This window comes from Haliaeetus albicilla, chromosome 3, assembly GCF_947461875.1.
Source record: "Haliaeetus albicilla chromosome 3, bHalAlb1.1, whole genome shotgun sequence".
Taxonomy (NCBI): Eukaryota; Metazoa; Chordata; class Aves; order Accipitriformes; family Accipitridae; genus Haliaeetus; species Haliaeetus albicilla.
In genome coordinates this window covers 57,319,752-57,346,857 of record NC_091485.1, presented here as the reverse complement: position 1 = coordinate 57,346,857, position 27,106 = coordinate 57,319,752, and the positions used below count along the sequence as shown (strand labels likewise).

Sequence of the window (27,106 nt, the reverse complement as noted above, 5' to 3'; positions counted from 1 at the left end):
CATGAAAATAAGTTCTCAGAAAACACCTAGCTTCCTCAGCTGCCAACATGTTTGGAAAGAGTCCGATAAAGCTTTTGCCTGGAGAAGCCTCGCAGCCTCCGTGTGAGACAAAATTCAGACAGGTCATAAGGCATAACCAGTAGCTCAGATGTTTCTGTGGTAAACCACAGTGTTCTTCTAAGAGCTGCTGTTTTTTGCCACTCTGTTAATGTTCCCAGCTGTTTACTGTTCCCAGGTGTGAAATGAAATGCCGGAGAGCTGGTCTGGTCTGCAGTGTGACTCAGCACCCATCGCTGTATTCCTTTGAAGGAAGGATCTGGCGAGCAGCACTACATGGGATCATACCTTAAATATGCACATGTAAATATACAAGCTTCAGTCCTGAGGAGTAATTTATCTGAGATGACTACTTGCTTGTTCCCAGGAGAGTAAGAAAAGAAAGCATACAGGTAGTAGGAGAAAGTGTTGTTGCATAGTAAGTAAGTCTTCCCCTTCATCTGCTCTCAATACCGTCTGGATTCTGTAGGGTCAGGCAAATATCCTGCATCCCATTCTGGTCTCAGCACTATGGTAAATTGGGACCATCTCCACTGGAGTCACTGGGGAAGCATTAGCACATAACCAGTCAGACTTACGGGACTTCAGATCCTATTTTATTCATTCAAATTTATATATTTAGAATGAAGTTCTTTGTAATGTGCTACATTGAGAATAAACATTTTGTGTCTTACTGTATAGCATTGGTTTACCTAGAGATAAAAGCCTGATTCTTATACCTATACTTAGGAGCCATTCTGTAGTGACTTCCCTTATACGCTGAGGAAGTTGAGTTGGAGTAACTCTACTTACAGCGTGTGACATGATGCAACTTTATTGCAACTCATGTGCAGCAATAATACATATTGCAGCAGAAATGTAAAGAAACAGAAAAATAGATTTTAATTTCCTAGAATTTGAATTTGAACTCTGAGCATGCATATGATTCTGTGACAAAAGCCATTAAATTATATTAATGCTAGATATGTGGGAACTGACCATGTGAATGTAACTTCTATCTGGATGTTGAATTCCCATTTATTTTGCCTTGTAGGATTGGTTACATAGTGAGCTACAGTATTTTGTATAGCTACTAAAAAACCAATGTGTATGAGACTTTGCATGGACTGGGAAGGAAGCTTCTGGATCCATCCCTTCCCTGTTACACAGAAGGAAGAGTTCAGGGAATACAAAACTAGTCATTGTGTTGGAGGAAGTGGTCTTAGGAAAATAGTCTTTTAAACACATCCATGCCCCTACTCAGTTTCTGCCTGAGCCACTGATTTTCTTTGCAATACTGGACATCTAGATTATATCTATAGTATATCATGTAAGATCCTGCAGAAATACCCACAGTGACTTTGACTGAACTTTGAGAACTATTTTTTTCTTCACCTCACTGAAATTTTCAGGTCTTAAAAAGCTGGGACAGGTCTCAGATCGTGTGGTACTGGGATAATAAACTGTACATCTATCAAATCGGGTAGAAGACACCAAACTGTTGAAACTCTGGGCAAGATGTTTTGGTTGGTTGGTTGGTTGGTTGGTTTTTGGAAAGAAAAAAGCAAATACCTTAATAGGAATAGGGAATTTTAGAAAATAAAAACGCTTCTTATTTCTAAACCTGTTTTCCTTAGATAAAATGGAACTCCTTAGAAAACCTCACTGTGGAATTAAGTGGCTGTAGATCCGGAAACAAGCTTTTTTCTGTATTTGCTGTTCCACTTCTGCCTGGGAAGTATGCACGGAAGCATGAGTGTACCAGGGAGGAGCATAAACTGAACCTGGCCTGGCTGGTACAATGTCCTTATCAAAGTGACTTTGCTATGTGTTTGAGGGAACAGTAAGGTGACCTTGGTGGTCCCTGTGTTATAGGATTGGGAATGTCTGTGCTGCTGGTTAGGGACCCTGGTGGCTAGCTCCAGCTCTGGTATCAGCAAGAGCGGCTCCAAAGCTTGCTGAGTTTCAGTGTAGCCAACAGAGCTGCTGCCATTTCAGCAGTCACTCTGAGTCCTTGCAAAGATTTAAGTGCATTCCAGCACGATTCATGACTGCCTTTCTGTGCCTCCCCTTGGGCTAGAAAGGCTGCAAACTGGAAGTGACAGAATGGATCCTGGGCTTCCCCAGGCTCCTGCCAACCCTTCTGTGCCTCTGCGTGAGACCCCACGTGCGTGGACACACAAGATGTCTCAGCTGTGCTACCCCTATGACACAGATGTGGGCAGTATGTGCATGGGGGGACTTGGTTCTCTCTAGTAAGGAAACCTTTAGTGCAGCGTGCTGGTAGGAGATGCCCTGGCTGCTGCACAGCTCTGCCACATCTGCCCAGTGTGGCACCTGACCATTATGTGCTGCCCGTGATCCATCAGTTTGGGGCCTGGGGTCAGGGGTCTGGCTTTGAGAGACAGGTGCTGTGGCAGGGAACTAAGCTGGAGACAAATGAGCAAATGCCAAAGATGCCTGATAACTCTGTGCGCTTCTTGAAGGTCCTTGTGGCTACCCCTCAGGAAGAGGAGGACAGAAGGGGAAGGAGAAGTCACTTCAAGCCAGTGGGAAGGGGGCATGCAATAGCACTGAAGTGAGCCTGCTCTTCTGTGAAGTCTTTTCTCATCTGAAAAACATCAATTTTAAGTTTACAATCTCACTTTTCCATGTTTGCAAGTGAATAAGCCTGTTGCTTAAATACTCTGCAGAAAGTGAATGTGATATTTGTGTAAAAACCAGTATTTTAAAATATGAACTAAAAATCTAGGAAGCTTTTGTACACCCACCTTTGCTATTCCCCTTTTAGCTGCTCTGAGGCCCTTTCATAAAGTTCTCTTTTTACTTTAAAAAAAAGGCAAGTATTGTTACCATGTTTGTGCTTTGGTATTTTTGCTTTGCCTCATAGGGAATAGCTGTTTTTATGCTAACCCTTCAGCTCAGTGTCTGATCCGACAGTTTTCTTCCCCACTGAAACTCTCTGATCTGACATGAACAACTATCTTGCAATTATGTTTCACAATAATTGCAAAGACAGTGTAACAAACCACAGCAGAACTAGTTCTGGTGATGGTGGAGAACTATGAGAAATGCTATATGAAAGCAAGGTATAAGAAGTTGGTTTTCAGAGCCAGGAAAAGAAAAAACAATGCAAAGGTGGCCTGAACAGTTCAGAGGTGGAAGGATAATCTGATTTTGCTAAAAGCAACAGTAGCATTGATGCTTTGCTCTTTGGTTTGTATTCTTTCCTTTTTTCTCACTCTCTATATTGGACATACAGACATTTTAAAGCAAGATAAGATGTTCTCATTTCTCTATATTATTGTAGGGGATATTTCTTATTGGTTTAAATGCAGTGGTTTCTTCCAGATGCAAGATGAAAAACCTCCACCCCCAGTTTTGAGCAGCAATAGCTTCCTCAGGAGCAGGTCAGATGCCTGGCTAAATATTCAAGGCAGTTCTTTTAGGATGAAATTGTAGTTGTGATACAAATGGCAATTGCATGAGCTGAAGGTGCTTGCACTCAGTATTCTTGCAAGTATGTTTCCTTGTGGGTAAAACCTTGCAGGTTGTTTTTTTAGTGAAGTGCTATTGCTATTTAGAAGACTAACTTACATGGGAAAAATTGTGCAAAGTGGTCTGCATAGGTGTTGGCTGATATTTATGTAACAACAACAAATACTAGAGCAGGGACTCAGATCCAAATTCCTCTGAATTTCAGGAATATTCCAATCATGTTTCTAATCTGTGCATTTTTAAGTTGTCTCTAGCAAGTACCAAAGGCAGTATTTAAATATAAGATAGTTTCTTAAATAGTTACCACAATCTTTTTCTGAGGAAGTTGCCCTTGAGAAGGTTTCTACATATAACACAGGGTGCCTGTATAGCCCATACAGTTTTGCAAATTGGAAGAAGTGTTTTGCGTGTGATAACTACACAGTAGTACAGAAGACAATCTGGAAAAGTTCAGTCACCATCCCTCACTGCTTTATAATTAGTTACCTTAGTTGAGACGCCAAACATAGAAAATTACTATCCTTCTGAACTGCCGTTTCCCATTACGATTTGGCAACCTTAATTTCATTATATGCTGTAAAAACCCCTCTCTGCAAACTCTGCTGAAGAAACACAATTGTCTTAGAAAAGTAGCTAAAGCATGTGAGGGTTAAACGTAACTTTTTTCCCATAAGTGTCATTTGCCCGACTTAGAATTCTTTAATAGATACTGAGCAGCCCAGAACTGAAAGTATTTTTAATTTCAGTGCTTCGTATATTTACAGAGGGATTACAACAAACTTCTACACTTTATCTACATTTTAATAGGTCAGTGTGAACATATGAAGTGTATTAAGGTGGACTGCCTTCCTTATTAAACTTATGTGAATTCATCAAAAGCCCTTAGCAGTTGTATGCAATAGGGGCTGGAAAGCCATGCATGATTGAGGTCATGCATCCAGCCAGTTTGTAAGATGATCCCTCTGTACCGAGCCATCAGCCATCCTTAGCATAGGGGCGCACTCATACACGCATTCCTGTCAAGTCATCTTGTGAAAGGCTGCTTGCTTCCAGCTTGGCTTGAAAGTGCAACCTTAATAAAACTCACTGAAGTCTGAGAGAAAATAGCAGTTCTGCAGCAGATAGTGTAGGGGAAAGAGACTGGGATATGCATATGCAGCTGACTAAAGCAGGCTACATGCTGGACTGTAACAGAGAGGAAACAATAAATCTTAACTACTATGCAATAAATATTCCCAATTTTAACTAAGGAAGCTATCCTCATAGTAAAATTTAAAAAATAACAGTTTATCCAAGCTTGATTACTAAAGTGCGCTTCTCCAGTCCTTTTTCCAAAGACTTTAAGGGAAATTAACAACAAATTTAAAGAAAGAGGAAGAAAAAGTTTCTCTTAACGTAGGAAAGGAAAGTAATAATAACATGTCAGTTTTCCTTTCCTTTGCTTTCCTGGCAGCGATTCTTGCTCATATAGGCTGTAATAACCAGCGTCGGGGTCCAGAAGCCAGTGGGAGAAGATTTAACCGGATCCAGCATGGGCAGTGCACCTATACTTTCATTCTGCCAGAACAGGACGGGAACTGTCGTGAAAGCACGACAGACCAGTACAGCACAAATGCTCTTCAGAGAGATGCTCCTCACGTGGAACAGGATTTCTCTTCCCAGAAACTGCAACATCTGGAACATGTGATGGAAAATTACACTCAGTGGCTGCAAAAAGTAAGTGTTTCTTTTTTTTCATTTCTCACTAAATGGAATTTTTGGTGATGCTTACGCTGTTCAAAGATTTCAGTAGTTTCTATGAGAACTGAGGTAATAAGGATTAGTCTAGTCCGTGGCTGTGTAGGGGAGAAATGTTTCAGCCAGAGTGCACCCTTCTTAGTGACATTGCTTTTTGGGAGCAGAATTTTCTTCACATTACTGAAAGATACAACTTCTTAAAGCTGTATCTCAAGAGACCATGAATGTTTGTGAGCCAGAGAACGCAAAAATCCTCCAGAGACTCTAATGACAGAACTTACTAAGTATTCCTATAAAATCTACTTATAGTTCACAGCTTCAGATCAGATGCCATGCAGGATACCTGCTACTCTGACAGCAAAAGGGAGCATTTAAAAAAATCAGCATTTAAAGGCACTAGGTTAAGAATATGATTTTTCCTCCATAAATAGTTCCTGTAATACTATTCTACCCAGCTAATTACTGGAAAGAAAGAAGAAAATATATAGGCATTCACAGTCCCCAAACTTCGCAGTAAAACTTTTTAATTGTGTAGATTACACTGGACTTGAAACAGCCTGTTTCAATTTGTATGTGTATATGTGCATTCTTTCATAGAAAGGGAAAAATGGGTTTGAAGGTGTTGCAGTACCTTAGCAGAAGTAATTATTTTTAAGAATTTGTATAATAGCTCTAAACTTCCAATGAACATTTCAGTATTTTATATATGAGCTGAAGTTTGGGCCTGAAAAGGCTTAAATATGTGAATAATTTCACTCATATGAGCAGTCCCATTCACCTTAACAGGATTACTCACTTGTGTAAAATTGCATACCTTGCAGGATCTTGTCCATGCTTTGCTAATGAAAATGCCTTGGGATAGCTGACCAGTAAAAATGTATAAACAAACAGTCTTTGTATATAGTTATTTGTAATATTCCCATTCTCACACTGGCATTTTGACCTGGCAAAACTTAGAAAATTGAGCAATTGAGTGATGCAATTAGTCATGTAAGATGGCACAAGAAAACTGCTGTATGTATCCATTTGAGAGATACATGATTTAACTCTAACACAAGTTCAAACTAAGAATGAACATCAATAAAAATCAAGTGAAGACTCTACTGGGTGGGCTAAAACTTATTAGCATAGTTACTGTTACCTATCTCATTTACATGTTTTGTTTCATCCCGACAGTACACAAGAGAGAAATATGTTAAAAAGCATATACAGCTGTCCCCATCCCCCCAAATCTACTAACATCTTTAGAGAGGATTTCCTGATCTCTTGGTAAATTAATTGTGCTCTTTGCATATCTGGCTCTAGCAAGAGAGAAAAGATTCTGTCCAGTACACATGTGACTATAAAACAAAACTTAACCAAGCATTTCTTTTTTAGACTACTTTCCTCATTTTTTAATATCTTGGTCTGCTTTGGGGAATATAAGGCTGGAAAAGAGGGGATGTTTTTTGCAGAGGAAAGCATTTCTTAAGAACTTATTTTACTGTACCTTGGGAGGCTGAGGCAAGCACTAAGAAGAGGAAAGTTGTTATCTGTGTTTATGCACACATGATTTTACTTGAGCAAATTGCCTGCTGAATCATGCTTGTAAGACTTTACTTATTCTGTGTTTGTCCACTAGAGACTGAACTAAGATCACTGTTTCACTCTGAACTGAACATGATGAAATATGAGTCTCTGGAGTGTGAAAGTCTGAGTTAGGGTTACTCCTCTCACACTTTGGAGGGAAGTGATTAAACAGGTAGGAAGCCCAATGAAAGGGGTTTATATTTGAGGACTCTTTTCTTCTGCAGTGATTGTAAAACTGGCTATGGGCAGAACCACCCCCCTCCTCCTTTCCTTCCCAGCCCCCAACCCTCTGCTCCCAGGGGTTTACATAAAACTGGGATTGTGCACGTATCCCCATGTGTCAGTTTACCCTGGAATGAAAGGACCCGTTTCTCTGTGTGATGGAGTACGGCTCACTCTGAACAAATGAGGCTGATGCAGCTCCATTATAGCATCTCTGAATACTGAATTTGCTTTGTTGCTGTTGCCATTACAAAGCGTCTCAGCCATAACTCATTTCCTTTCAAAACAAGCATAATGCTTAAGTGTAATGAATATATTATGTAGATATCTCGCATCTCATTTTTATACTCTGCATTTATTCTTCCCCCTAGATTTTAAAATCATATATAACTGCTGCTACACTGAATAGCATTTTACAATGCACCTGCTGTGAACGAAGTAAAGAATAATTAATGGTTATAGGTCTATGATTGGAAGTGAATAGATATAATAAGAAATAATGTTTAAGAATTTGAGATATATTCTGACTTACATAAAGGAAATATGTTTATTACTTCAGGTAATATATATAACTTCCATTAAAATTGTACCTAGACAATGTTTGTCAGAGTGAATTATTTTCTCAGCACAAATGCTAGCCTGCAGTATTGAAAGATTATTTAAGAAAGTTTGCAAGAATCGTGGTTTGCTCAACTCTGTAGTATTTTAATTTAAAAATATTTTTCCTTGATATCTAAACTAGCAGATTTCTAGAAGCAAAACCTGTATTCTTTTTTTTAAAAAAAGGCAATTTTTTTATGCTTAAATCTGAAAATGCTTCTTTGATGACCTACAAGCTTGATTGTAGTTGAAATTGCACTTGCTTGGGGAGCCAGTTATAGGCAATTAAGTCCCAGCCTTGTCCATTAGCATTTGCATATCTATAGCCAGCATAACTGGGATTGGTTGGCAAACCAGGGACATGGCAAAACGCTCTGCACAGAAACTACTCAGAAGAAGATGACTTGGTAAACATTTTTAGAGATTTTCCTAGAACTGTTTATTTTAATACTGGATAACTTTCCCCATTGTTTAAGCTTGGGTTTCATTTCTGCAATATGTTTATACTAATAGTTCAAAACAAACAGTTCATTACATTTTCTTTCTTGCAGTAACTGACTGGCACATGTGATACTGTTTGGTATTTAATTGCAGTGTCTAAGTATTGCCAAAGAGGAGTTATATGAAATGTTATCATCATGTCTTGCTTGGGAACTTTCTGCTAGTCAGCTTGCTGAATTTAAGGTATCGATGGACTCAGTATACGTTCAGGATAGCTATATAGATGAGTGTTTCATATACTTATTTCTCAGTCCAAATAATAGTAATAATTGTTATTATAGTAATAAGTGAGTTTGAGATGATCCACTCTTTCTTTTTTTCTGATTATTACCTAAGCAGAATACCATAAAAGTTTTAAATGCATGCTTAAGAATAGTATACTATAAGAAGCTAACTCGAACGTACAAGCTTGAGTTGAAAGTGAACCACAATCATTCTGGTCAGCCAGTATCCGAACTTAGATTTTTTTTTTTTCCTTTTCTCTGCAAATATTGATGGCACCGCTACACTTAAAGCAGATAAAGAAGCTTCAACTGACTTCCCTTTCCTTTCAAAGTGCCTGTGCTGTCACCAGCTATAACAGAAGTATAAAATGATGAGCTGGATTCAGTCACTAAAGAAAGAAATTATGAGAAAGTTTTCTGGGGTATCTGTAGCCATTTGATAGTCTACTTTAAAGTTTATTCTTACCATTGTTTTGATAAATTATTTGTCTATGGCATTCTCTGTGCTCTCTGCTGACTTCCTTATTTTTCAGAAGTAACATCGCAAGTGCTCACTTGGGTTTTAAACATGTAAGGAACCTAAGTTTTGAGGGGGACCAGTCACTGTATGGAAGAAACTGGCTTTTGGAAAGACTGGTGTCTGTCACTGTGTGCTGTGGCTCCACTGAAAGATTGGCCCTCTCTCCTCTCTTTACCAGCAGGGCCTAGCACTGCAACAAAATAGTAATAATACGTTTATGCATGTGGAGTGGCTGGATTTTGCCTTGGGTTTTATATGGTTTGCTGAAGATGGGAAAATTCCTTACATGTCACTCTTGCTGTGAAGCTGTGTGAAAGTGTGACAGAGCCTGCCCTGAAGAGGACAGATCTAAAGAGTTGTCATAATATCCTATGAGGCAAATTTATATTAATATAAAGATGGAGGTGGCCATAGTGTGTGTAAAATTTTGTCACATTAAGGAACCAATTTTCCCTAGTTGAACTATTACAAGAAACAGTAAAATTTCCATTTTGTTTATGGTTATGTTTCACTGGGCATTTTGCAATGTAACATGTGACCTTAAAGTCCACATAATATTTGGATGTTAAGCGCAACAAGAAGATCCATGATGATGTCCTGTTAATTTTCACAAATAAAAGCAGGTCATTAGATTTGGAATCTGCCATTCTGCTTGTGTGAGCATTACTGACAGGGCTGTGTAAGGCATGGCTTTCCAGTAAATCTTTCATTTTTCAAGGTGGACCAGGGCTAAAAGGAAACAGTGAGAAACCTTCATCCAAAACTGGCTGCTAGCCTTCTATTTAGCACGCAGCTTGAACCTGGATTTCTTGTCTAGACCCAGAGACTGTTTTCTATTCTACGTGCTCCTTTTTGCTTTGGGAGTCAATGAATTCTGATATCCAAAGCAGACCCTCACCCTAGTGACTTTTGAAGTGCAGTTCCCATAAACAAGCTGTGAAACAAATGGTGGGATTCAAATTAGTGGGATTACTTATATAGTATGTACTACTCAATGGATAAAAGCCAAATTTAAGGAGCAAAAATAAGTGCATGGAAACAAACTGGTTCTGAGAAAATTCACACTTGAGTGTAAAATCAAAATTGCTTATTTACCTCCAAAAAAATCTCCTGGCCAATAATATGCCTGCATTTCTAACTTTATTAATCAAATTGCTAAAGTTCTTGGGATATTCGAAGGTACCCACAAGAAAGAGGCAAGACTTCAAATGTGGAAATGCCTGAAAGTTTTACATTATTGGGGGATAACCTATTTGGCAATGTTTTTTTTTTAAAAGCAGAGGGATCAGAGAACTAGACTGAAGGGCAGTCTCACATGGTGCCACATTTGGTAGCAAATTACTTAAAAAAAATATTTCCCATGCTTGGACAGAAGGCTTTATCACAATGTGCAGTAGAACCTGAATGCGTATATTTTCAGTGATGACTGCTGTAATTAGGAACTTTCTGGTAACAATAAAATATTACATTTATTAGTCATCAGAACTGTCCAACCAACATGCCCAGTGGGAGATCTCATTTGGAGCACTGAGAGCTTTTCTAAATGAAACTGATATAAAGTAAATGGTGTGTCATTTTGAGGGTGCTGAGAACTCATCGTTCCCATTCCCTTCTGTGGTTTGGAAGCAATCTCTACTTCATAGTGCAGGGTGCCTTGGAAAAAAAAAAAAAAAGACAACCCATGTGGGAAAAGTATAGAGCTGGGTATTTTAGGCCTGCATCATCCCACCCAAACTTCTGGCCAAAACCCAGAGATACCCAAGATAGGTTTTTCTTTGCTGTGGGGAATCTCTCAGTGATGTGTCAAGAGACAGTAGCAAGCCCAGAGGAAGAGCCAGCCATCTGAACTGTCCTGTGGAAGTCCCTGCTTCTCTTCATTGACTCCAGGGAAATCCTGAGCAGCTCGCTTCCTGATTTAAGTGCGCCAGTTAAGTGGGATGGATTTAAGCTTTACTTCTGTCCATGGCTGTAGCATAGACTTCCCTTGCGACTGCAAGGAAATTGTAAACTTTAAGTATTCCTGTTTCCCTTTTCTAACACAGATATAGTACTACTACTCAAATTCACAAGGCTGTTGGGAGGCTTAGTATGTTATTTTTTGTTATTTTTGGAGTCTTTCTGGTGGAAGGTATTTTGTGCTATCAACAGTTTATGTATGATAATAATACTTCCAATGTTTACAGAAAACAATGTAAGATTAAAAAATCTTTTGGAAGGAAAATAATTTTAAAATGAGCAACTAAAATAGTTTATAAAAAATAAGCAGATAACTACAATGAATATGAATCTATAATGCTAAGTAAATTTTGCAGGTTGTGGTTGAGTAAATGGATTATATATGTCCTGCTAACAGCGAGAATCGTCCTCATTCTTGCAGAGTTCTTAAAACCCGTTGAGCAGCTGCTGCTCCAACCTGTATTCATCTGAGATGAATAGGACTGTAGCTTAGTCTTGTATGGATTCTCAGGAAGACCAGTGAGGAATGGCTAGTTTTTCAGAGCTATTGTTACCAGCAACTTTGAATAAACTTGTCATTATCAAAATTGGGCTCACTTGTGTGATTTATTGCAAGCATATCCTGAAAGATGAAGATATTAACAACCTGCTTGTATTCATCTCAATTTACAGTTCAGCTTAGTTCAGTCCTCTTCTCTGTATTTGCAATAAGATGCAAACAAGGAAGAGCTAGTAAATGAGGACATTCTAGAACCAGTATCATGGTTTTAGCTGTGCTGCAAACCTCATCTTCAACACCAGCAGCTCAAGTGTCTTGAATAAACAGGCCTGGTGTACAAGTCTTCCCAGTAGCATAAGGATTTCCTCCCTTGTTAAAGGGTTGAAGTTTGATCAGGAAAAGGAAATTGAAATAGTTTCATATTTCATAGGAAGGGTCCTTTTTCTTATGAAACAAGCTGTACTTTAATACAAGGTTATTCTTGTGTAACCACATGTGCATGTTTTAGACAGTGTTATGAAACACCAGGGTGGTGAATATTCATTTGGAAGGGTAAATTAGAAATGTCATAAATTGTTGCACATCTGCACTACATTCTCATTAATGTTCCTGCACAAAGATCAAGCTTTGCTTTTCATTACCTTAGTTAGGAATCAGGTTAATCTAAAACAGTGTAAGTCACTCCTAAACTGGGATAAGAAGTCTACCTGAGGACTTGCACCAGTTTGATTATCCCTGTTTAAAACTGATGCAAATCAAACTAGTGCAACTTCCTTTTCTAAACAGGACCTAACAGTGGGGCTATACTCAACTTTGAACAAACATATGGGTACAGGCTGTTAAAGCAAGACAGGTATAGGGGCAGCTGGAAAGATGTTCAAGTTGCACTATTCTACATTTCTAAAAATGGTTCTCTTTCAGAATTAAAACAAACCAACCAACCAACCAACCAAAAAATGGATTAAGAAAATTTTATAATTCCTCAGAAGTCATATAGAAAATCAGTATTCTAGGCCATGGAGCTACATGACTGAAAGAAATTTCTTATATTCTCTTGACTGGCTTCTAGAAGCAGATATGAAAAAAAGAAAAAAATCCAGTAAGAAAGGGGTAATATAGAACTGTGCTAGTTTTATGGTGGAATAGGTGTGTCTTTAGCAAAGGTAGTTTAAAGGTCTCTTATATGGTGGTACATGGTCAGTCATATGATCTGTGTAACTATTCCTGTCTTAAAAGAGAGAGAAATAGGCTGCAAGTGCAGATGCAGTCTGGCAGTTGGAAAATCTGGGTTGAAGAACCATGAGTGAAAAGTGGCTGATCAAAAATTCTGTAAGAATGCTGCAGAATTTCTTCCCTTTGGACACCTCGCCCTGCTGCGTGAGTGTCTGCACACATATACGCGTGCACATACACACATATATGCATTTAGATTTTAGGAGTGTTTGGTGTTAAGGTACATGGAAATCTGTTTCTAAGTGTAGTGTCTTAAATCTATTTTTATGTTTTATACCTACTTACCTGCTGTCAACCTGTTGTTCTCCTGGAATTGGGCTGTTGGTTCAAAAAAACTAGATGAGTTGGTAGCAAGATGAAACCTTGTATACTGTATATGCATTAATTCTGTGTGAACGAGTCCCCATACTGTGTTGCTGATAAATTATAAGTGTGCCTTTGCTTTTGTCCTTTGCCGAACGTATATGAAGCAAGTATTTTCATACATTCTGGAAAAAATATTAGACCCTTGTACTCCCCATCCCAGAAATATTTCTGTCCTTACATGTGCATATGTTGCAAGACAAACCTCATTGTTCTTTGTGCACGTATGGCATCTGTTTCTTTTATAGGACTTGGCATAACTATATATTTATAATTTTTCATTGTGCCTTCTGGGAATTTTTATTTGTTGGATTAAATTCTTGTCATTTGTCATGTTTTGTCTAGTACAAATAATGTACCAGGCGTTCCTTCTGCAATAGGAATGTATGGGAACAACTGAAATCCACTTGTTCCAGTTAACAGAATTCCCTTCTGACTCTGTTCTGCCTGAGGATTTGGGTCCTGGCATTCTTTCCACCAAGCAGGCAAATAGGCTAGAGATAGGATAAACTCTGAGCATCCCTGTCAGGAAATTAAGGCAAGACTAGAGAACTGTGGAGAAAACTGGGAGTATGAGCAGACAACCTTAGAAGGTAATTTTTCTCTTTTTGACAGCATGGCGTCTTTCACACTAGAGCAGAGATGATCAGATTGGTGGTAATCAATTTTGAATTTAAAAACTATTTCTGCTGCAGGCTGATATACCATTTATAGTCTGATCCTGCCTTCTTTCACATCTAAACTTCCTTTAAAGGTTTTCTGTGTGCAAGAGGATTTTCTTGAAAGATACTATCTATGTTATGAAACTTCTGGTTTAGGAATAACATTGTTTAGCAGGCCAGGCTTTTAGTTTCCTCATCCATGATCCGCTCCAGCCTAAACCTGCAGAGGGAACTTGCAAGGTTTCAAAGAGAAAAGCACTAGTGTCATTTGAGTGCTCCTGCTCACTATTTTAAATGTTACAACAAACTTTCAGTCATTATCAAAGGCTCTACAGCCTTCAATGTGGGGTTCTTACTTCCTGACTGTAGGTGAAAAGAATCTGATTCTTGATGTGTAAATTTACTGTTCTGAGATGTATTTTAATATTTAACCTTTAATACACTTCAAATCCACAGAACACATTTTAAATACCCACAAAAATCAAAGGAGCAGTCCTAGTACAATCTCTAGAGATGCTTTTACATTTATCTTCAGGGTTGTGGTAGACTTGCCTGCCCTTTGAATCATATTATTTATTGGTGTTTTAAAGTTGTCAGCCTATGCTTATAAAAGTTTATTTTTCTTTCTGAATCTCTTGTCTGCAAATATGGTCTTGCAGAGTGGAAATTTGGGAAAAAAATAATGTAGTTGCTGTTAAATGATGTTTTTGGAATTTTTTTTTCCTAAGCATTATATTGAATGAATTTGCAGTTTGGATTAAACCACCTAGGGCTTTATTTAAATGTGCTGTTTTTCACTTTCATACATTCAGCTTTGAATAACTTTAGCAATAATTAGCTTCTGGGAGTTTTAGTTCTTATGCAGAAGTTTTTTGCAGGAAAGAGAACTGTATTAAATAAATCTCTTTTTTAAAACTCTCCCATCAGCTCAGTGTGTGGGTAACAGTAAGGGTGAATAATAGGGTCATTTACATGCCTTTCTCTTCTCTCTTCTGAGTCATGTGTTTGCATCTCAAGAAGGCGAGGCTTTTCAGATAATTATCTCACCACCACTATCAGAGCACTAGTTCTCCTAAAACCCTAATATTTTGTATGAAAAACCTGTGTAGAAGTGACTTGATATTTCTGAAATCTCACAGAAACACTTTATATACAACCTGGTTCTCTGAAGTCTCCTCCAACACCGAAGGACTCAGTGAAGACTGCTACGCCCTTTGAAAATTGGATATTCATATGTAGATAAAAGTAGCTGAAATGAGGATTTAGGATTGCTGCCATTATCATTTAAGTATTAAGTATATTTATTTGTGTCATAGTTAAATATTTACCCTCTACAGTCTTGATTCATCAGGAAATTCCTGTGGCCTTCTAGGCCACATCAGCAAGTCAACACAGTAACAGGCAGCCCCCAAACCATGATGCCTTTGGTGCTGTGCCTGGAATTTTGAGGATCTGCTTAGAGGGAAAATTGCTCAAAGAGATGACCTAATCTCTTCCTGAATGAACTATTCCCCTTTGTTCCTTGGCTAAAATGTCATACTTCACTCTGTGTGTGACTTACGGTAGTAGAGATAAATGGTCAAGGGCCACCTATCTTTCCTGTGTCACTTCTATCCTGTTAATGGGAAAGGCCATCAATGCTTTGCTAGAAACTTTTTCTGTGTTACTATTTTTGTACGGAGGAGATATGGACCGCAAAATTCTTTATCACTTTAGCCTGCTAACTACAGAGGCGATGATTAAGGTTGTTTCTCTTCACATTTTTCTTGAATGATCCAGTTTGATCTCTTGGCTTTTCCAAGAATTCTGGCTGATGCAATAAATATCTTTTTGTATATTCCTCTGACATCGTTTACCTCCATGACATCATACAGCTCAACCATTATGGCCTCTGCCTTCACGTCAGTTGTTACAGAATTATTGGCACCTGTTACAATACCAGAGTTTTATGCAGGGAAGCATAAGCAAGACAACAGTATTTGCACAGGCACACGAGGCAAGAGGAGTTTGCCAAGTACCAAACGGTTGTCATTAAAGGTGAAGGATGATTACAGCAGAATGAATTCAATAATCATTGGTAAAAGACAGATTTTTATAGTTTGATCTGCTTGATAAGCCATTGTGCCAGTCACTGTACAAATATATAATGCATGGCTCTGTCTGCAAGTTAGAAGTATTGTGTTGAATGAGTGATTTCAAATCCTCATGAGCTGAGTTTTGCTGAGAAAGCTGGCTTTGTTTCACACTCCACTGACTTCCCTGAAACCAGGGTATTATGTGAGTTTCTGCATCTCACCTCACTGACAAAATGCCTGCACCTCATTCCATGCTTACATACACTGCTCTAACGAAACAATGTAATGCTTGGGTAAACTATGTGAAATATCTATGATAGGTTTGTGGGTTGGGTAAACTGTAAATGCAGTAAGAATATATGTCGCTTTTTCAAGTGTTTTTTTTTTATGATTTTGAATTCCATAAAATAGTTATGGGACAGGTAACTCCCAAGGAAACTGAAGACAAGTTTGTAACTGTGGAGTACTGCCTCTTGGAAAGGGTCATTTCAGAGGAAGTCTAAGGGACCTGGAGAAAGACTGGAAAGGCTAAATATAAGGTGGGAGGTGGGGGTGGTGCTTCAGAGCAAGAAGTCTGTCTATTTGAGGTTGATAGAGGATTTTCATTAAAAGTCTGACAGGAAGGGTGAAGGTTGCTATTGTAATCCATAAATTTGTGTGCTGCCCAAGGAATCAACATGTCACTAAAGCACACACAATAAGATAACTTGTCCTGCAGTGACAGAAATTTCTGAAAAATTACTCTGGTGTACAGCACTATGTTCAATAAAATGCCCTGAAACAATGTAGCTGTAAACTATTTACTGGCTGTGTGGCCCTACAAAGTTCATAATAGTATGTATTTCAGCAGTATTACAGTCTGCTGAAGAAAAAATCATCATAGCTGAGGAAGGTTTTATTTAAAATAACTGTTTTAATTTTTTTTAAAAAGGACAGAAATATTATTTTTCTAAATTTAAGAAGAATACAGGACTGAGGTAAAGAAGATGCTTAGCAGCGTGTTTTAATGAAGAAACTGTGAATTCTCCAAATTTCGCTGGTTATTAAAGTATCTGAAATGCAGACGAGCCCCAGCTGAAATGTTGAGTAGGACCAGACTGCCATGTGTGGCAGTGCAGGTGGTCACCAGCACGTCAGTCTCTTACCAGGAACGCTCCTGCAACTGTCAGCGACAACCTCAAAAGTAATGTTTGTGTTTGCAGCATATACTTGACCATTAAGTGAAGAAATAATTTACTAGCATCAAGCAAGCATCATGGAGAGTCTGTGATGAGCTAGAGGTTAGAAATACTAGAAAGGCATTTGCCCAAACTTGCCAACTTCAGATTTTGCAAGATCTAAGGACTGAACCCCCAAAATGCCAAGGGTCCTGGTTTGAGTTGATGGTACTCAGAACTTTCCAGAAAACATCTAGTACATTGCAAGATTTACCCCTATAAAATAAATTGTTTTCATTTCACTACTGGGGAGTGTTATCACAAGCATGTAGCTACTTCTCAGTAGACTTCAAGAGGAGGTAGAACTGAGTGGGAATTGCTCTGTTACTCTAAACAAGCTCACATCTATTTTATACTTTTGGATAAGTGGATGAAAATGGGAAGTCCAGAGACTTCCTATAGAAGACTTCCTATAGAGAACAATGTCACAATAATTCAAAGCATCAAAAAGAAGTGAATTGTAATTCCTTGCACAGTGCACCTAGGGGATCATATGACCTTAGATACCTTTTTTTTGCCAATGCATGATAACCATTATGGCACATGCTGTACTGGCCACTAATAAGTTTTAAAAACATAAAAATATTTCGTTATTGTTACATCTAAAGTGAGTGAATAAATTAGATATTTAAGTGTTTATACAATCTTTTTATATATTGACTTTTAAAGTGCAATGGATGTACCAACATTAAAAAGAGTTATAAAATTGAACACAGACAGGAATAAAAGAATTTGTCTGGAATTCAGGTTCTTAAAACTAGGATTACTGATTGTATTTCTTTAATGCTAAACCAATAAACCAAAAAACCCAGCAGTTCTTACCTTCTATCTTAATGCCTCCCAGTGCTCCACACAAAAAAAAAAAATACATTATGAACCCTAGTAATGAAAACAAACAAACAAAAAAAGTTTCCTTGATCCAGGATTTAACACTCCTACACATCTTGGAAACATCTAATAATTTGGCCACTGCCCCCCCTGGGGTATTTCCTAGAAGCAGAATTGAGCAAGACTGAAAATGTTTTTGTTGCATTGTTACAGGCATGAAGATATGACATGAATTCTTGATTTGTAAAATATGAACCAAGTGTGACATCCTTTTCCTTTTTGTGCATTTTTAAAGACTACTTCAACATATTCATTCACTATTTTGCTGCTGAAATCATGCAGGGCTCCTGAAATTACAATCAGAACTCTTTGGTCCTTTGTCACTAGAATTAGCCTTGGTTTTTCTCTCTGGCAATGTGTTTTAGGGTAAATTTCCTATTTTCATTATTCTTAAGTTTCAAGATGACACCTCAGTGTTAGTTATGTCAGTATGATTTTGAATGCTGTCATGTTTTCGCTTCCGTAGTAAAATCCTTCTGAAGGGGTATAAGCAAGCTACAGCAAGATTATTTTGAGAACACTACTCGTAATGCAATACAAACTTTATATTGTGAGACAGTTTGACATCCTAAGTCGGAGTTGCTCGGTGTTTTTTCTATCAGAGTGGATATTAATTTTGGGTTTGCTTCTATCAGGCTTAGTCTGGTATTGCTATCATGCTTTCCAGGTGTTGCTAGCATGAGCCCTTACCAAAAAGTATGACTAGAAAAAGCAGTAATTTCCTATGGGAACATGAACCCAAAGGAGGTTTTCAACACATTCCACAAACTCAAACCATTATCATTAAATAGCCTCGAGAGGATTAGAAACTGAAAAAAAAGTCTCTCGACTCTCACCCGGAGTGTGATGCTAATGAATTCCTGCGGAGCCTGGCCTGATGCTGCTCACAGTGAATCAGCAGTAAAAATCTGATCTCAGTTCCTGTCCAGGAAAGGGCATTTCCCAACTTCAGGCCCACCCAGCTGAAACTGACCCCTCGGCCCCTCCTTCCCCTGGCATTTTTTCAGGAGTGGCAGAATTTCCAGGTCTACTTTTTGGCACTGGCTTTCTGGATTCACCTACTTCAAAAAGTCCCTGCCCTAATGTAAGGGGATTTCTAAACGGTGAGAGACAGACCTCAGATCTGTCCAGATGAACCGATTTGGCAGAACAGGAAATTCCCAGATGGTCAGGAGGAATTTTAAAGGGCTAGAGGGGTATGTTGCAAAAGGCTAGCCTGGCACCCACAGAGACTGAAGTCTGTTATTTATAGAAAAGCAGAGGCAGAAAACAGATGGTGTGCTTCCTCACAATATGCTCTACAATCGCTGCATTGTGTCAGCATAAATTTGTGGGGTACCACATCAAGAACTGAGATGATAGTACGGTCTCTATCCCCAGCCAGTTCTTTCCTCCACATGCCTAAAAAGATACCAGCTAATACCATGTGCAGTGGTGGTTTTATAATACAAAAAAGACCACTTTTAGAAAGCCCTGGAACAACAGTATAAGTCAGAAATCATGGCAATGGCATCAGTGGAACGATGCCAATGTCAGTCTGCTGCAGCTGAAAGAAGACTCAAGCCCAGTCTGTGAGAAGCAAACTCAGATTTTTTTGTTCATTTGAGGATGGGATTCTGTGTTCAGCTTTTTTTATGTGCACAGCCTTCTCCCAGCACTTCCCAGGCCTGAAAGTGGGAAGTACATCTCATGAGAACAATTTTATAAAGACATTTTCAGTATTTCCTTTTTCGTTCACATCAAAAAGAACATAAACACAACTTTGCCTATCAGTTTTTTTCAGTATTCCTCTTTCCAGTACCTTAAAATACCAAAGAAGAACTGAGATACCTGTTGAAACAGAAGCACTCAAACTGATCAGGCAGATTATTTTAATTTAAACCTAGTCTTGGATTCTATCTTGCCTGTATTTTCAGGGGACATTTGAGTTTTTCGATTTTTTTTGCTGAAGACAGTCAGGAAATGTTTTTATTTCTTTTTCTGAAATGTTTTAAAATAGAAAATTCCTTTTTGTTGACCTTTTCTGCAGATTGTTTGGACATTTCCATGAGATATTTGTGTGGCAGAATTGCTATGTAGCAGATGTAATCCAGTTAGAGACCTTCCAACCTGAGGGCTTGAGATCTCAGGTAAAAGTAGCTACATGGCAGAGGGCAAAAACTGCAAATCAAAATGTTGTGGTTTTCAGCCAAGAGGATAGAATTCTTGGTTAAACAATGTAATCTGTCTCTTTTTTTATCTATTTATTTATTTATTTATAAATTAATCTTCATTTTCTTTTAAAAAATTGAGTTTTTCATAAACTGAAAGAGATGCCACCGGAAAACATTTTTCTGCTCATAAAATCAGCATACTGCTACAAAATTACTTTCCTAGGGCTGACTTGAGTGAAAATAGCATCAGGTTCCAGTATTATCTTGGGATATGAAGGAGAAGCCTAAGTGTAATATCAACGTACAGGCACAGTGGAGATGTTAGAAAATGAATGCACTGTATTGGTGTCCTCCTGTTTATCTGGGAAGAGTTGCTTCTGCCATTCTATTTTTTAATAAAAAAGACATAATATGCATGTGGAATGTTGTTGATATAGAAAAGATCATGCAAACTATCCCCACTGAACTAGAGGCATCTGTGTTCAAAGAGAACTATTTGTAACTTTTCTTCCATTGCCCTGTTTTTTGGTTCAATTAACAAAAATATTTTTTAGCTGGCTAATTTAGTTCATGCTAAAGGAAAAAAAAAAAATCATCAATCTGCTTAAGAAAAAGCTCTTACAGCAATTATGTTGCAAAACAAAAAAGTAGATCCATGCTGAACACATGATAATATTCCTCTGTTTTGTTGAGTGATATACTAGCAATGCATCCCTGGATGTTGCAGACATGGTCGGAAAACCAGGGGCTCTTTTTTTTTCTGAAAAGCCTTCATGACTTGGTTGATAGGGCTATATGTCATCCCTCTGGCATCTTCTGATGACAATGCCTTTCAATACCGTAGGCCAGTCACCATGCCCATGTACATATTAATTTTGTGTTTCTACACTGCAACATGCTGAGAAAAAATCTTAATGTGAAAGTGACCAGATAAATTTAAAAAATGATAGGAGATACTTGAGTGTCCCTCCCCATAAAGAATTGGTCATAAAGAATTTTTAACCTGTTCATATTTTTCAGCTTGTGTTATCTTTGCTAACAAATGAGGAAATTCAGGTGTCCATGATTCTTTTGTATAGCGGTTTTTGCAAATGACTTTTTTTTAAAGATGTACTTTCCAAACAAAATTTGACTGTTACTGCCTTCCTTTGGGATATATTTTGTATATGGAAGAAAACAGTTTGCCCGGTTCTTAAATACAGAACTTTTTCTATAGTTTTACTACCTGGAAGCAAGTAATGAAGGTTTTCAATATTTATTTTAGTTACAGAGCACACATAAAAAGATCAGAATTAAATCACTTGTCCATCACAATTCATCACAGCTGAATAATAATGTACATTAAATACAACATGCAGTGAAGCAAGAACACATCTGTTGCTAGTACAGGTCAAATGTAAGTGTTGTAAACATTTACAGGATTTTTACCTTGGAACAAAGTTTACAGAATTACTGACAAACTTGAGAAGAAAATATTACAAAGATTATGTTTCAAATTATGAACAACAGTTTACTTACATTTTCTGATATAAATAAAGCACCTAGGAAGATATGCTAGCTATAGTGATGTCAAAGGCAGAACTTCAAGTAATTTCAGTGCAGTCAAGACTGTATATCAAGCTCTGCTGGTTTAATTTCTGATGTTATGAAAGAAGTAGTGTTCATGCCATGAGTTCCGTGCATATATGTATTATAGCTCTCTCTAATATTGGCAGAGGTTCCATACTTCCTTCGTAGTCTTGCACTCAATTTTAAAATAATGGCAACAATTGATCATACTTCTATAACTTTTTGTATTCAGATTCTCAACACATTTTACAGACATTGGTGAATAAAGCTTCATAGCAATCAAAAGGCTTGGTGGTGGCATTAATTTTGTTCTCATTATCCAGTGGAAAACCCAAGGTACACAAGGGGTAGCTGATGTACCTTTAGAAACTTGGGAAATCTAAGTACAGCCAACAATAAAACCAAGACTTGGGGCAGCTTCAGTGTTTGTATGATACCTATCAAAATACTTCACAGTAATACAGATAGGTAGATAGCCAGCTGTCTCTCAGGTTACTCATCTCATTGCTGTCTGGAAATTTTATTTTTTGTGGCAGTTACTGATGGATTAATTTCACAGCTGCTGTAAATTGACACTGCTCAACCTAGATTAATGGAATGGTGTTGATTTAAATCTGCTAGGCATCTGGATGCTCGTGCTTACATCAAAACCTCATTCCCTGCTTTATTGGGATGAAAACTAAACTGGCCAGAGCTCCAGCACACATACATGCTATTTCATTTTCTCACTCAATTTCCAAACCGACCTTTTTTTTTGCTTTCTTAAGAGACCAGCCCTGGTCACACAACCTGATGTGCAAAGGGGCAGTGATGCTATGCAGCAGTGTATCCTCAGGACCACCCATGCAAAAGCCAACCATTTGACACCCACTTCTGGTTGTCAAAAGGAGAGAGCCATTTCCTCTTCTTAGCAAGTAAAAACCTTTCCTGAACTGAAAAGCTCTTGTTATGTTATAGCCCATTGATTCCCATTGTTGCAGAGAAGGTATGGAAACATCTAACAACACTAACTTTTAAAATGAAAAGTAAAATCTGAAATTTGTTGAAAATGCCTTACAAAGTAATGTATAATTTATTAGCAACAAATCACTCTCCACTGGGGTTAAATGTGATGACAGGTAAAATATAGAGCATGTGTTGCCTTGTATGAACCATGCTAGAAACTCATACAAATGATTGAGGCAATGTATAGACTGAATATTATTTTACATAAAGAATGTACATTAAACCCCTTTGTTTAATCATTAGTAGGAAAATCACAGTTTAACAGCAGTGTTGAAGCAATTTTTTGTTTTCCTTTTAATATATGTTGTTTGAAGTTTAGAGGCTCCTGTAATTTCAGACCATAGAAGTGTGTTAGGAGAAAAATGTAAAATCTGACCTTCACAGGGGCTGGGAGCTACCCCTGACATCAACAGTATTGGTGGGTGCTTAGTGTTATTGAAAATCTGTACACAGATTATATTTTCAAAGATAACTAGTAATCAGAGGGCACAGGCTGCAATGTTTGTCTCTTAGGAGCTGCAGAATCAACATCTGTTGAAAATTAGACCTGTTAAGAAACTTCGAAGTTCTCCAAAATGAGAGCAGTCCCAGACCAGACAGTATGTATGGCAGTCTTGTGACCATTGAGTCAACAAAGGTAACAAATTTCCACATTGTTATCCAGGTTCCAGGTTGCAAATGAGGGAGTTTCCTTATAGGGTTTTGTTTTGTTTTGTTTTGTTTTGTTTTGTTTTGTTTGTTTGTTTGTTTTTCCTGCCCCTAATCCTTTTGAGGACTAGAACAAGAGTTCAAAGGACCTCTAAACTCTTTACCAGTCTAGACACTGTGAACGAATATGCCTTATATGAACTTAAGACAAAGTCTGTTCATACACATATGTATGTTCAGCTATTTGCTTGGTCTCTTTGCTTTTGAGATAAATTTGCTTTGCTTGCAGTAAGCCACGCACCCGCGTGTCTGAGGTTGGCCTGTAGACCTGCAGCAGAGTCAAAGGACAGGTCTGGTCACTGGAATGCTGCAGAGCTGGGTGGGAAGTTGCTTCCTTCCAGCACATATCCTGTCAATAGACCTGCTTCTGCTTTTCCACTTACAACTGAAAGCAAAAACTGAACCCATGAATAAGACTTATTTTCAGTGTACAAACAAATGGATCCACCTTGCATCAAGTTTGTGGTAGCATAGCTCTGACAGGGATAGTGGAATAATAAGCAGCTGGAAGAAGTCTCACAATCTACTAGCCCTTGTTCTCGTGGGGGACTTTGACTTACCAGATGTCTGCTGGAAATACAATAGAGCGGAGAGGATACAGTCTAGGAGGTTCCTGGAGTGTGTGGAAGATAACTTCCTGACACAGCTGGTGAGTGAGCCAACCAGGGAAGGGGCTCCGCTGGATCTGTTGTTTGTGAACAGAGAAGGACTTGCAGGTGATGTGATGGTTGGAGGCTGTCCTGGGCATGGCGATCACAAAATAATAGAATTTTCCATTCTTGGAGAAGCAAGGAGAAGGATTAGCAGAACTGCTACCTTGAACTTCCAGAGGGTAGACTTCGGCCTGTTTAAGGGGCTGGCTGACAGTCCCTTGGGAAGCAGTCCTGAAGGGCAAAGGAGTCCGAGAAGGCTGGACATTCTTCAGGAAGGAAATCCCACAGGTGCAGGAGCAGGCCATCCCCTTGTGCCAAAAGATGAGCTGCTGGTGAAGAAGACCAGCCTGGCTGAACAGAGAGCTTTGGCTGGAACTCACGAAAAGAAAGGAGAGTTTATGATCTTTGGAAGAAGGGGCAGGCAACTCAGGAGGGCTACAAGGATGTCATGAGGTTACGCAGGGAGAAAATTAGGAGGCCAAAGCCCAGCTAGAACTTAATCTGGCTACTGCTGTAAAAGACAATAAAAAATGTTTCTATAAATACATTAGCAACAAAAGGAAGGCTAAGAAGAATCTCCACCCTTTATTGGATGCAGGGGAAACACAGTGACAAAAGATGAGGAAAAGGCTGAGGTACTTGACGCTTTCTTCGCCTCAGTCTTTAACAGTAACACCAGTTGTTGTGTGGTTACTCAGCCCCCTGAGCCGAAAAACAGGGCTGGGGAGCAGAATGAAGCCCCCATAATCTAAGGGGAAATGGTTAGCGACCTGCTACACCACTTAGACACACACATGTCTATGGGGCTGGATGGGATCCACCCAAGGGTATTGAGGGAGCTGGTAGAAGTGTTCACTAAGCCACTTTCAGTCATTTACCAGCAGTCCTGGCTAATGGGGGAGGTCCCAGTTGACTGAAGGTTAGCAAATGTGGTGCCCATCTACAAGAAGGGCTGGAAGGAGGATCCGGGGAACTACAGGCCTGTCAGCCTGACCTCGGTGCTGGGGAACGTTATGGAGCAGATCATACTGAATGCCATCACGCAGCACATACAGGACAACCAGGAAATCAGGCCCAGTCAGCATGGGTTTATGAGAGGCAGGTCCTGCTTGACTAACCTGATCTCCTTCTATGACCAGGTGACCCACTTAGTGGATGAAGGAAAGGCTGTGGATGTTGTCTAGCTAGACTTTAGTAAAGCCTTTGACAGTGTTTCCCACAGCATTCTCCTGAAGAAACTGTCTGCTCATGGCTTGGACAGGTGTACTCTTCACTGGGTAAAAAACTGGCTGGATGGCTGAGCCCAGAGAGTGGTGGTGAATGGAGTTAAATCCAGTTGGCAGCTGGTCACAATGGCAGCCAGTCACAAGTTGGTGTTCCCCAGGGCACAGTGTTGGGGCCAGTTCTTTTCAATATCTTTGTCAATGATCTGGACGAGGGGATCAAGCCCACCCTCAATAAATTGGCAGATAACACCAAGTTGGGCTGGAGTGTTGATCTGCTTAAGGGAAGGAAGGCTCTACAGAGGGATCTGGACAGGCTGGATTGCTGGGCCAAGGCCAACTGTACGAGGTTCAATGAGGCCAATTTCTGGGTCCTGCACTTCGGTCACAGCAACCCCATGCAGTGCTACAGACTTGGGGAAGAGTGGCTGGAAAGCCGCCTGGCAGAGAAAGACCTGGGGGTGCTGGTTGACAGCCGGCTGAATATGAGCCAGCAGTGTGCCCAGGTGGCCAAGAAGACCGACAGCATCCTGGCCTGTATCAGAAATAGCGTGGCCAGCAGGAGCAGGGAGGTGATTGTTCCCCTGTACTTGGCACTGGTGAGGCCGCACCTGAAGTACTGTGTTCAGTTTTGGGCCCCTCACTACAAGAAAGACATTGAGGTGCTGGAGTGTGTCCAAAGAAGGGCAACAAAGCTGGTGAAGGGTCTAGAGCACAAGTCCAGCGAGGAGCGGCTGAGGGAACTGGGGTTGTTTATCCTGGAGAAAAGGAGGCTGAGGGGAGACCTTATCGCTCTCTACAACTACCTGAAAGGAAGTTGTAGCAAGGTGGGTGTCAGTCTCTTCTCCCAAGTAACAAGTAATAGGACAAGAGAAAATGGCCTCAAGTTGCACCAGTGGACTTTTAAATTGGACATTAGGAAAAATTTCTTCACCAAAAGGGTTGTCAAGCATTGGAACTGGTTGCCCAGGGAAGTGGCTGAGTCACCGTCTCTGGAGGTATTTAAAAGACATGTAGATGTGGCATGTAGGGACATGGTTTAGTGGTGGACTTGGCAGTGCTAGGTTAACAGTTGGACTTGATGATCTTAAAGGTCTTTTCCAGCCTAAATGACTCTATGATTCTATGAGTAACAGAGATGAGTTTGTTGTAAAATGGTTACAAAACATGAACATTTTCAAAGGGATTTGTCTCTACACAGAGTTTTGGACCAAATTCCTCAACTTGTGCTGTTTGATACATACTTTTGACTTGGCTCCCAGGCAAAATGTCATTCATTGCAGAAGAAATAACTATGACAATGTGGATATTTAATTGACTTTTTATGAGTGAATACGACATTGCCACATATTTGCCTAAACCCACATTGTGTGAATTTTCAAACACATAAAGGAAAGCATTGTGTTTTTATATATTGTTATTATGTGCATATTTCCGAATTTAACACGTTTACTGTACTGTGTACAATTTTAGCTGACTCTTCATATGTTTCTGCATGTTTCCTACTGTAGGTCTTAGAAAAGCTGTGTTCATATAAATATTTAGAATAGCATAGTTTTGTTTGATTTACAATTTTTTTCAAATGTCTTTAGTTTGGAAGAACTAGCTTGTTAGGTCAAGCCACTGTTATCTCTGTTACATAGCATGTAAGGGAATGAACTATTGAAATACAGAAGCACAAACAGATTTGGTAAAAATGTAAGGAGCATCAGCAGTAAAGCCATTACTCCACTGTTGAGTATAAAACACATGAAATTTTCTGTAGGAAGAAGGAATGATAAGAAAATTCCAAGGAACAATGTTATTATATCTGAAAAATTGTAGAAGACTTTTCAACTAAAGATAAATGATCAGGTCTTTTATCAATACCTCAAACACTCTTCGCAACAGAAAAAGCAGCTTTTATGTGAACTTGTAGGATTATCTATATTTTAATAGCCTTTTTTATGTTATCAAGACTAAGGAGTGTTAATACTAATTTGATTTTGATTAATT

General features: G+C 39.0%; 1 protein-coding gene across 1 annotated transcript in view; it reads left to right on the top strand.

Annotated features, from left to right (window-relative positions):
- The first annotated feature begins 4,553 nt into the window (after window positions 1-4,553).
- ANGPT1 (angiopoietin 1) overlaps window positions 4,554-27,106 on the top strand; it is a 163,119-nt gene continuing 140,566 nt past the window's right edge. The window contains exon 1 of the mRNA XM_069779903.1: window positions 4,554-5,250. Coding sequence (XP_069636004.1) covers window positions 4,954-5,250 — 297 coding nt within the window. The 5' untranslated portion in view covers window positions 4,554-4,953. The remainder of the gene's footprint in view (window positions 5,251-27,106) is intronic.